The sequence below is a fragment of the Gadus morhua genome, chromosome 7 (genome assembly GCF_902167405.1).
Source record: "Gadus morhua chromosome 7, gadMor3.0, whole genome shotgun sequence".
In the NCBI taxonomy this organism is placed as follows: domain Eukaryota; kingdom Metazoa; phylum Chordata; class Actinopteri; order Gadiformes; family Gadidae; genus Gadus; species Gadus morhua.
In genome coordinates, this window is record NC_044054.1 from 20,687,129 (window position 1) to 20,698,986 (window position 11,858).

General features: G+C 44.1%; 1 protein-coding gene across 1 annotated transcript; it reads right to left on the reverse strand.

Moving 5' to 3' along the window:
* Positions 1-159: 159 nt before the first annotated feature.
* On the reverse strand, positions 160-6,952 carry msantd2 (Myb/SANT DNA binding domain containing 2). The gene is made up of 4 exons (XM_030360691.1): positions 6,503-6,952; positions 3,826-4,084; positions 3,017-3,080; positions 160-2,875 (listed from the first exon to the last, which is right to left on the reverse strand). The coding sequence occupies exons 1-4, from the start codon at positions 6,932-6,934 to the stop codon at positions 1,951-1,953; spliced, it is 1,680 nt and encodes a 559-aa protein (XP_030216551.1). The 5' UTR covers positions 6,935-6,952; the 3' UTR covers positions 160-1,950.
* Between the last annotated feature and the right edge of the window lie 4,906 nt (positions 6,953-11,858).

The following is an 11,858-nucleotide window of genomic DNA, read 5'->3' on the forward strand; positions in this document are numbered from 1 at the left end:
TGGAAACACGTCTAAAAGCACTGATGAATGCATATGTAACCCAGTTCCTGTTAGGGACTCTTATTCTGAAGGACGAGAACGGAAGTGCCTGCGTGTGGGTCGCTGTTTTGACTCCGTGTTGGGAGCGCTAGAAATAAAGTGGATGCCCCGTTCAGTGAATGGAGTTAACCGATTCTTCTTTTATATATTACCAAAGTATAGGCAACAATAATTTGTACATTAGATTATTATTCATAGATTAGAAAACAAAAGGAGATCGTTTATACTTGGGAATAACATGGGAATGAATGAAACGTGCATGCGCATTTAAAAGACAGCGTTTGCAGGAAGTGCGTCATTATTGCGCATCTAGGACCTCGAGTCGATCTGGCAGCTGAGTCAATCTGGTACCCACATCGGAGTCATTTGTTTTTCTTATGGCTGACATTCCTTGAAATTACCAATAGGGATATATAACGTCCCTCTAGCGTTGACCAAAGTAGGAGCCTCAGAGATAAGCCACAACCTGATTGTTTGGGGGAATGGAGATGTCGACGATAAGAAAAGGTTAAGACACACCAGCCTTGTCCTTAAAGTTGAATTCTCTGTGAGAAAAACGGTCAGCACAACCGCTGACTTTTTTTTAAACTTCATTTCCCACAAGCCCTTGCAACATCCGTTGGCAGAGTTCATCATACGTGCAAAACGCAGAGGCAATAATAACAACGCATGACTTATAAAGAGGCTTTGAGAAAGTGGAACTTCGACTGAGTCAGTCAAAAGCAGAAGGCAGATTCAAAGCACTGAAAGCACTAAAACAAAACAGGGAACGGTATTCTCCCAGCACAACCGTCCGCAGCTCACTTGATTTCAGTGGTTGTACAGGAGCCAGCCCTATTTCCTATTTACTTGCGGGCTCACATGTCACAAGTCTGACAATGCAAGATTTCCACACACTCCACCCACTGCCTTGGCTGCTACATCCAAAAGACCTGTATATACTCCACTTTGATGATGGAATGCTATGTGTGTAGCATTTCTGCATATGTTTTTGTCTTATGTGGGTTTTAGGAAACTATTTACTGAAGTCATGGATCTGCTTTCACATGGTATACATTCATCAATGCCCCCTAAAATCCCAGACTGAATTCAGATCGTAATTCTCCAAGTTCTGTGTCTGATGTGCATGAACTGCTTTGGGTCATTTCTACAGTAAAAACATACTGGATATGACCGGCGGTATACTGCCCCCTAAAGGTTAACGTAGGTATTGTACTTCACGGGTGCATGCATTCCAGTTCATGAGGACCAGCACAACCAACATCTTTCATATGCATGTTTAAAGTGAAGTATACTGAGGCTCTGAAGAGGTAGACGGATGCATACAACACTTCAACAAGTCACCCGACACCTCACTCCCTGATGGCACATTACCCGTCCAATAATTATAGTGCATATGCTGCCTGAAATAATTCATAACCTAGTACATACACTATGTTTACACTAAGCCAACGTTGAAATGTATAAGGATACATTTGTGGGTTTTTTAACAAAAATCCCATTCTAAAAATGCATTCACATGAAATAGTGCCATGTAGGCCTTCCATTCGTGAATCCCTGCTAAATTTGAGGTTATAATAATGTGTTTTTAGCAATAATGAATGCAGTCCATTCAGGCAAACTGTTTTGATGTAAAAAAAAAAAAAGTAGCTGAAGTGGATTTTTGGTCGATTATGATTTTTTTTTTAATGAAACGATTTGTAAAAAAAAAAACCTTAGCCAGTGTTCCATGGTGCATTTGCTGCATTGTGCGTTCATATAATAAGATAAACATTGAATAGGCAAAGGAAGCAAAACAGCAATGCCTCATAACACACAAAATTGGTCACAAACCTCTTCCAACACCTTTTCTCTTTCCTAAACGAGATTCAATCCCCCGTCCGAGAACAACAAAATCCCACTATGCGTCCATCAAAAGGGCTCCTTTTTGTTGTACTTCAAAGAATAGCCCACGGCAGTTTCTAAGCACTCCACCAGGGAGCCCGCCGAAAGGAAGTCCAGCTCCACCTCCACAAACTTGACGTAAACTGCGGCCCGATGAGGCAAGCCTTCCCCGCTGCCACCACCACCACCACCACCACCACCGCCCCCACCACCCCCCCGACAGTTCTCCTGCAGGAAGCGTGTGACACCCGAGGGCTCGCCGTTCAAGAACTGCTTGCCGACGCCCTGGAAGTGGTAGAGCATGGACTGCTGCAGGGTTCTGTCCTCCGCTATGCCCAGATAGCAGTATGTGATCCCGGGTCCCCTGGTCCTGTCTCCCAACCCCACCGCCGTCGCCACAGCCGCCACCGCTTCCATGTCCTCCACGCCCCGGTTATCTCCCGACCACGGAGCGCTCGCGTCTGCGGCCGGCGTCAGCCCGTCGACGGCCTCGTAGCCCACGGCGTACAGTCCGTAGGTCTTGGGGACGTCCCCCGGCAGCAGGTACTGGCACACCCCCGCGGCGCTGCCCGCCGCTCGCGTCTGCGCCACGTGGATCCAGTCCACCTCCATGTGCAGCTCCAGGCAGCGCGCCTCGCTGATGGTGATGTCCAGGAACTTGTAGTAGACGTTCTTCCAGTTCATCTTCTGCACCTTGGTCATGACCACGCGGCCCTCGGGCTTCTCGGGGTTGAAGAACTCGCGCAGCCGCTTGCCCAGCGGCACCTGCGAGCTGATCTCGGCGTGGTGGTAGCGCACGTCCTCCCGCCAGCGCGTGTTGTAGCCCACGCCGAAGATGGCGAGCTTGTTGGAGAGGTGCAGCCGCGAGAACTCGGTCCACGTCTGGAAGTGCTCCCACTTGAGCTGCACCGACTCCAGGATGCGCACCACGTTACGCATGGTCTCCCGCTTCCTGTTAGGGAGATGACGATGTCGGAACAAAACACGGAGGAAACTAAAGGTCATGTTATGTTTCTCTGTCCGCACGCGCGCAGAGAGATCCAGGTTAATGCAACAACAACGTGTTCTACATTGAATCAAACTTGAAACTTACTGCGTTTTTTCTGAGATCTCGGCTTGAAAATGGAGAACTCTGTTTTTAGGCACCTGGATTTCCTCTGGAGGGGACACAAGCATTAAGAGGTCAGACGTCATTATTCCTGTACTACTCAATTGTACGCGCACACATACACACAAACAAATGCGCACTCATGTACACACACACAGTGATTAAGTTGTGGCCATGACATTGAGTACCTTTGTTATATTGATTATCTATTACATCAGAGTACTGATACGTTACTGGAGGAGAGATGAAATTACATTAACTACCCTGGCTGGGTTAACAAAAGCAGGAGGCCTCACATGATAGCTATCAAAGAAAACTATTATAACGTAGACAAACACAACACTAGAGAGGAGTATAATGCTTTATATCTGAACTTACTCAGCTCATTATACAATCAGTTGACTTGCAGCAAATCTGTAATTCACATGCAATTGAAATATCTGTAATATAAGTATCTGTAATGTAAGTAACTTATAGCAAAAAATAATTATATTTCCTCTCACAACAAAATCAACCCGACTTTTAGGCCCAGTCCCATGTCTCTCCCCTTAACAAGAACGCTTGCTTTGAGTGCCCTTAGCTGCAAGACAGCTACCGAGCTGGCTAGCATTCAAGGGATGATTTTAAGGGAAAAACAGTACTCCCCCTTGCTCCCTTAAGTATTGGGACACCCTCCCCCTTCGCGGAAACGCGCAAAATCTAGGGTAAGGGACTCAAATCTAGGGGAAGGGGGGGGGTATTGGGATAGGGCTCTAAACACCACTTTCGACCAAATCCCATCCCGACTCTCTCACCAGCCTCCATGTCTCCCTCCTGGAAGGCTGAGGCCAGCACCTGGTTGCACCAGTCCTCCTGGGAGAAGTCCTCCAGCGCGCTGGAGTCCGACTCCATCTCCTGGTACAGCCCGCTGCTGTTGATGAGCACGGGGGCGCAGCCTCCCTGGGAGTCCCACCCCCCCTGGCCGAACACCTTCTCCAGCTGCTCGATGGAGTAGCTGCTCTTCCTCTTTCCGATGCCGTGCTCCTTGACGCGGCTGTAGCAGCGACGCAGCGTCTGTGGGTGACCCCAGGGTGACACCAGGGTGACGGTGAGTACAAAACAAAGGATTTGGAGAGGAGGGGGAATCAGGAGTCATTTGTCACTTTCTAAAGTTGTCGTACTCAGTTAGCCCAGACGGGGTGTAGTTTGTTTGGTGTGGCATTGTGATGCGCTTATTAAGGGATCATCAGCCGGTTAAAACACCACCCTATAATATACACCCTATATGTGTCATTATTTATTACTGAACAGCCAACTCTCACACATTGGGTGTTAGACTCACGCAAATGACCCTTTTCACACACTCTCACGCCACAAATCCTGCTTCTGAAATTACAACCTATTTCGAAACCAAACAAGTTTTTCGGCATATTATCATACGATGGCCACCCAAGTTGCGGTTTGAACCATGCAGGGCTCTTTGATCCCGACTTAAACAGACATACCTGAATTGAGTGTGGGTTACTTTAAACTAACAAATTAATTTGACCTTCAACGGATAATAATATTTCATAATAATAACATAAAAAATATATGTTATTATTATGAATAAATAATAACATAAATCCTTTTTTTGGGTCAAAGGCATGTGCCTTTCTGGAGTATCTGTTTGGTGTTGTGGGATACAAATTCTAAACCTATGGGCAGGTTTTTAAAATGGTGGTGACCCAAAATGTACCCCAAACAAATGTGCGGTATGAGGTCCTGGGTACTGATTTCATTGGTGTGTTGCGTGACGACCATTCCCTTCATATTTTGATCTTCTGGCCTAGGCAGCCTGTTGTCATCTTTTTGAAAACTAATTTGTTCTCCAACCCTGATTATAGACCATCTACAAAGCTGCCATGTCTAATGTTTTGACTGTTCTACTTATGCATATCAACCAGTTCAAACACTGACACGCCATAACTAACATATTTCTCACGCTGAGAAATCCAAAATACGTAAATTTACTTTGAAGCTGGAATTGCTGTGAGCTGATGGTGGCTTTCAACTGAAGCAGAAGGTAACAGTAGGTATTAGGGGACCACCTCTTGGCACAAAACCCGTCTGATCATTTCAAATTAGTTTATTCTAGAAAAAAAAACAACTATCGAAATCAAAGGGGGATTTAAAGAAATAAGGGGATTTACACTAGTGTCAACCCTTCATTGCACACTTTGCTTCCATATTGTGGGACAGAGTGCACTGCCATGTTATTTTGTAACACCCATGGGAGCAGATCTCATTACAACTTAGTGGGGACCACAAACATGGAATTTGTTCAACAGTATTTTCTTGAGGGGACATCAATAATATTACCAACGTATATCAAATGATCTGTTGTTACTGGCCCACAGCCATTTATAGTAGGAAAAGACAGTGGAGGAGGAAGTAGAAAAAAAGTGGAGGAAACAGTGGAGGAGACATTGGAGAATACAGTGGAGAAAACGGTGAGGAAGACAATGGCGGAGGCCGGGGCGAAGACAGTTGAGGAAACAGTAGAGGAATCATTAGAGGAACCAGTAGAGGGAATAGTAGACGAGGTATAGCAGAAGACAGTGGATGTGACATTTAAGGAAAGAGTAGAGGAGGCAGAGCAGGAAACCGTAGAAAAAGGGAAAAGCAGAAAGCTTTTAGTCGAGCAGCCGCCTATATGTGTACTTTTAAAAATGAGTGATTCATGAGAGGGCCATTCATCTCACACACACACACACACACACACACACACACACACACACACACACACACACACACACACACACACACACACACACTGAAAAAGGGGGGCACTGTTCTTTAAGACTATACTGAGGTTGAAGTTCATATCCCTTGTATGCATTACATATCTATAAACAAAACGATTATTTTATTTGTCATGTTGTTTTAATCAATTATGAACCATAAGTGTGTGGGGACTAGGGCTGAAGGTTCGCCGTATTTTGCTCTTCTTTTGGGTCGCTCCGCCCCCACCACATATAACCTCACTTACAGACTTTTCATGACACATCGCAGCCCTGCTTATTTCCTTTAATAATCTATCAGAATAACAACTGGCGGTTATCTAATAATGATATTAAAGGTGGCAAAGTGGTACACTTGACATACTGATAGAAGTAAACCAAAGGTGTGTTGTAAACAGACCAGTCAACCAAACATACCATATGCTATGCTACATTTCTATGTTTACCGGCAGATTAATTTAGGTAGCCTACTCATTGCACAGACTCATCAGTCTGTGCAAGTTGACTTCCTGCTATTACTGTATGCCATTCCAACCGGCTCAGTGTAATGAAGCAGCATAACGTTCATTGAATACAATCCCACAAACCAGCGATCGGCCCATTCTAGTTGCAGGACTGTCATTCTCTCGTGTATTAAAGCAATGAAGACGATACGGATTTTTTGGTCGATCGTCTATTTTGATGTCGAGAGCTGCACCCTAACATTTACCTTCATCCTCTCCCTGCACTGGGATGGAGTCCGCTCGTACCCGAGCTCTGCCAAGGCCCTGGAGACTCGTTCATACATTGCAGGACCGGGAGCCTTGCCCGAGAACACCGTACCCGCCACCTCCAGCTGCTGCATCCGCGCCTCCGTGAGTCTTTCGTTCCCCCATACTGCGATGAGGGCGTTTGTTTCGGACGGGGTCCAAGACATTCCCCGGCAAGCGGTGAAGCTATTGGAGGATGAGGCCAAGCCACTACGGCCTGCGCTTCCTGAGCTCACGTTCAATGGCGAAAAACGATTTGGCGTTGAGGGGTTAGAATGGTAGTGATTACTGTCACTCAAGTCCTCCGATTCCGGAGATGGTACCTCCGTTTTCGGTATCTTTAGCGGCGTCGATATGTCGAGAGAATGCTCAGTGTTACTGGACGCCGCCATCTTGCCTCTGTTGCTAAGGGAAGGGGAGGGGGTGTGTGTCTATGTGTTTGGTACCAGGTGGGAGGATGCAAAATACGGATCCGTTGAACGGATCGCACTACTCACGGATATGCCTACTATCATACATTAACAGTGAACTAGGAACGATATTAACCTTTACATGTAGATCGTTTGCAACTTTAGACCTAATGCACCATACAAATGAGACCTTAACTAATTTAAAATATAAAATCTGGTTAAAAGGGTAGGTAACCTAACCTACTCCCTGCCAAGTCTCCTATTGCCCCTCACTTTCATGTCACACCTGGTTGTCTAAAGGCACGATATACAACTGCATACCAGAAATACACCAATTTAACAACAAAACGGCTGTCTATGTCCCGCTCCTTCTCCTTCCTCCAAACTAAAAGAAAGCAGCCTGAAAGGGCTTGTCCAAAAAAGTAAATCCTTAGTCACTAGGGACTGGGGATGAAGTAGGCCTAGTTATTTTGTGAGTATATTCACGATAATTAGCTATCCAGGGGAACAAACCCTACCCATCTTCCACCCCAGGCAAAACCGATAATTATGATATAGACCTATATCATCGATATGGGTCTCTCTCTCTCTCTCTCTCTCTCTCTCTCTCTCTCTCTCTCTCTCTCTCTCTCTCTCTCTCTCTCTCTCTCTCTCTCTCTCTCTCTCTCTCTCACTCTCTCTCTCTCTCTCTCTCTCTCTCTCTCTCTCTCTCTCTCTCTCTCTCTCTCTCTCTCTCTCTCTCTCTCTCTCTCTCTCTCTCTCTCTCTCTCTCTCTCTCTCTCTCTCTCTCTCTCTCTCTCTATAGCCTATATATATGTGCATATATATATATATATATATATATATATATATATATATATATATATATATATATATATATATATATATATATACATATATATATGTATATATAGATGTATGTATATATGTATACGTATATATATATATATATATATATATATTTTTTTTTATACCACGGTCTGGGGGAATGCTTGATTCTGATTGGCTGCAGGGTGTTCATTTACTCCTGATATACGGACACCTGCTAAGTAGTTACAGTCAAATTGTCTGTTCCTCCTTCAAAACTAGAGCTGGTAAATTGTGAAAAATGCATTAAACTTTAATCAGAAAATGCCGTTATATGCTATAGACCCTATAGTATCTGTGGTATAAAGGCTGGGACGAATTTCAAATTATAAATATGTACACTTATTGTTGAAAGTATAGACCGCCGCGTTTTCCCATTGAAACGAATGGCGCAGTGATTCAATCTTCAAAATAGGAGATGGTAAATTGTTAAAAACGTATTAAACTGTAATCAGACAAGGCAGTTATTTGCTATAGACCCTAGAGAAGTGGTTCTCAAACTATGGTACGCGCAGGGCCGTAGCACCAAATCCTGGGCCCCTATACTATAGGTACTAATGGGCCCCCCTGCGCTAAGTTGTTGATGGGGGGGGGGGGGTATGGAGCGATTGTTGACGGGGGGGGGGGGGGCTGGGGGGGGGGGGCGATTGTTGACGGGGGGGGGGGTATGGGACGATTGTTTTGACGGGGGGGGGGGGGGGGGGGGGGGGGGGGGGGGGGGGGGGGGGGGGGGGAGACGTGGCCGATAAGTAATTATTATTATTATTTTTTTTATTTTATTTTTTCATGGGCCCCCCCTCTGCCTTGGGCCCCCCCACAACTGTCCCCTTTGTCCCCGCAGTCCGTCGGCCCTGGGTACGCGTACCACTGGTGGTACGCGATGCGCTATCAAGTGGTATACATAGGAATTAGAAAAGAAAATCGTTCGATTAAAAACGATACTATCAACTTACTATTACTATGGAAATACATTTACCATGAGATCATCTTTGCACGTGCTGTGTGTGTATGTGTGTGTGTTTCCGTCTCTCTGTTCTAGTGCTACCACTTTGTACAGCTGACAACAGCTAACCGTAAATAATATTATTTTTAAGAATAAATGTGCCTCCTGCATGAGATGTGCATAGCTGAATAGGGCTGCAGGCCTCCGTATGTTTTTATATTTTGTAACATCTGTCATAATGGTGGTACTTGTGGAGACCAATATTTTCTGTGGTGGTACGCGGTATAAAAAGTTTGAGAAACACTGCCCTAGAGTATCTGTGGTATTAAGGCTGGGACGAATTTCGAATTATAAATATGTACAATGCATAACGTTAGCTCTCTGGCTCATAGCTGAGCGGACTAGAACACCTCCCGTTGCCAAGCCGTAGCTAAGGTCCGTCCTAATTACTGGAGTAGTGAACAACGATCCGTTGCATAAGAACCTTACGGGAGGGTAATGGTTGCTCCAGGAATTAGTCAAACCCTCAGGCGTTACCAGGGAAACAAAGTTATCGCTTGTGAAAAACTTTATATTTTAATTGTTAAAGTCTTAATTTATTTTCTTTGGCAAGTGCCCATGGTATAAGCAGACTTTGCCTCAGTGTCGTCCATTAATTCCTGATAATGGACACCTCGCCGAGCATTATCCTTACCTATATCATGATTATCATTTTTATAACGCAGTCTGAACAGATGCTTTTTCAGCCTGGGGTGGAAGATAGGTAAGGTTTATATATATCTATATCTATATCTATATCTATATCTATATATATATATATATATATATATATATATATATATATATATATATATTATAGCACTTAAGGCAGTTTGCTTATTTGAAACATTTTACGTAATTGAATGATTCTTGCACTTTTTGGGTTATATCTTCATTGTTGAATGCATTTATTGTAAGTTGCTTTGGACAAAGGCGTTAGCTAAATAAATATAATTGAATGCGTTTTGACAGCGTTCGATCTGCTCTGCGATGCCAGATGCCCGGTACCTGCCCTTTCCCCACAGGGGTCACGACCTGGCCACAGGATCGGCACAATCTTATCGACAAGTTCCACTCACCCTGTCTGTCCAAAAACATGGTTAATGACTGAAGGTTAGAGTGACTGACTAATCACTCTAACCTTTACCAAAAATGTCTGTCACAAAGTTGTCAAGAGTGGAAAAAGGTCATGTCAAAAAAAGAGGAAGAAAAGGATATACTATTTTCTGCAAAATCCTACCAAATTTCGTTCAGTTAAATGACGGATGATGGTTGATATTATAGCTTGGTTTCACAAAGCGTTGGATACATATTCTAACAAATTCAGCTGTGCACAAGCATGATGTTTAAGTGCTTCCCCGCCTGTTTTACAGATCCTCAAAATGTTTGATAATGGGTCTTTAATGTCAGAAAAATGGCATCGCCTCTGGTTGGCGCACCATTAGCTTGTTCTAAAGGCGCGGAGGTTAAGATATCTACATACTCACATTATGTGAAACATCCGGGCAGACAAAATTGTAGAATTCATTGCATTTGCATGGTCGTTAAGAGGCAGACATGTTCATGCTGTGGACAAGCACAGACATAACTTAAAATGAGCGGGATGCCTCTTTTAGTATGTGAACAAACATTAAGGACGCAGGTTTTTACTTTACTCCAGAATAATATTTTGTTTGATGTCTTAAACGTACAACATTTGGAGATAGATTTCATGATAATTATAGTGTGTACATTCACCGACGTATTATTAGCATATCAATAAAAAAAAATTCAGATAACAATAGATGGGCAAAAAATATCCAAGCAAGGTATGACATATGTGGATGATTAAAGTGAATTTCCATTGCATCTCTGAAAAGGCTGGGTCATGCAAGGGTTGTGCTAGTTATTTCCATATTAAACGTTGAAGGTTGAATCCCATGCTCAGTAATTCTCCTGTTCATAGGGGTCTGCAATGGTGCATTTCCTCAGACTTGGGGAATAAACGGAGGCTTTGTTGTTAAAGAAAAGAAAACTCGTCTTCTATCAGCATACATTAGGGAGACCGGCTTGATTAAAAAAAACAGAAAACATTGAAAAACTGCCTTTGGGCTGATGAATGCAATTTAGGACCTTTTTTTTTTCATGTCTTCATGCCTTTGATTTGGCCGCATCTGCTACCTCTGTGGAGCAGAGTAGACAAAGATATGCTCCCTAAAGTGTGGCACCAACCCCCCCCCCCCCCCCCCCCCCCCTCCCCACACACACACACACACATACCTCGACAAACGCTACCTTCCACCTCCCCCAGATGCAAAATGACATAGTAATTATCGGCTTAAAATGCAGGCTGTCACCTTAAATTCGACTCTATTCTCTCTAACGTCAAATGATAGGTTCATTTACCACTGGCCGCTTTCTTCTCCCGGTAAATGTCCCATCAAATTCCAAGGGTGGCAAAAGTAATATGACAATGTGAAATCACATTTGATAATACAGCAGCAGTCGTGTGGGCGTTATCACAATGGTTTCCAAAGAACCTCCAAAAAAGAATGAAAAGTTTTGCCGTCTCTATTTTTTTTACAGAACTTTCTAACCCGGTTGTAATGTTCGTTAAACAAATTCCTTTTGTAGGCATTTTATTTTCCAGTATTATGCAGATTCAACATAGGCTTCACCGCACCTCACTACCCCATAAATGTAGTAGTGTAGACTGCAAGAGTGTCCAAAATAATGATTCGTTCCGCTCACAGAAAGTTCTAATCCATATAGAATCCTATAGCGGCGCTGGTAAATCAACCATGGAGTCAAGTGTGTCCTTTCAAGCCTGCCGTTCCTCCCGTGCACCCAGACCCAGGCCCAATTGCTGCTCATGTCATGGAGTTGAAGATTGAACCATCATCAGTGTCAGCGACGCAATGTCATCTCTCCCCCCCCCCACCCTTCCCCCAGTGTCTGAGTGCTCAGATGGAATCAAGGATCAAGGTTCAAAGGAAGGGGTAGGAAATACCATTATGTGTGCCTGCTGTGTTTCCACGGTGGCTGATTGCACCAGGTGTGTCAGCTCAAGGACACCAT

Coding starts and splice junctions, on each gene's coding strand:
- msantd2 (XM_030360691.1), bottom strand. CDS start 6,934: ATGGCGGCGTCCAGTAACACTGAGCATTCTCTCGACATATCGACGCCG. Junction 4,085..6,502: donor AGTGCAGGGAGAGGATGAAG/GTAAATGTTAGG, acceptor GGTCACCCACAG/ACGCTGCGTCGCTGCTACAG. Junction 3,081..3,825: donor GGAGGGAGACATGGAGGCTG/GTGAGAGAGTCG, acceptor TGTCCCCTCCAG/AGGAAATCCAGGTGCCTAAA.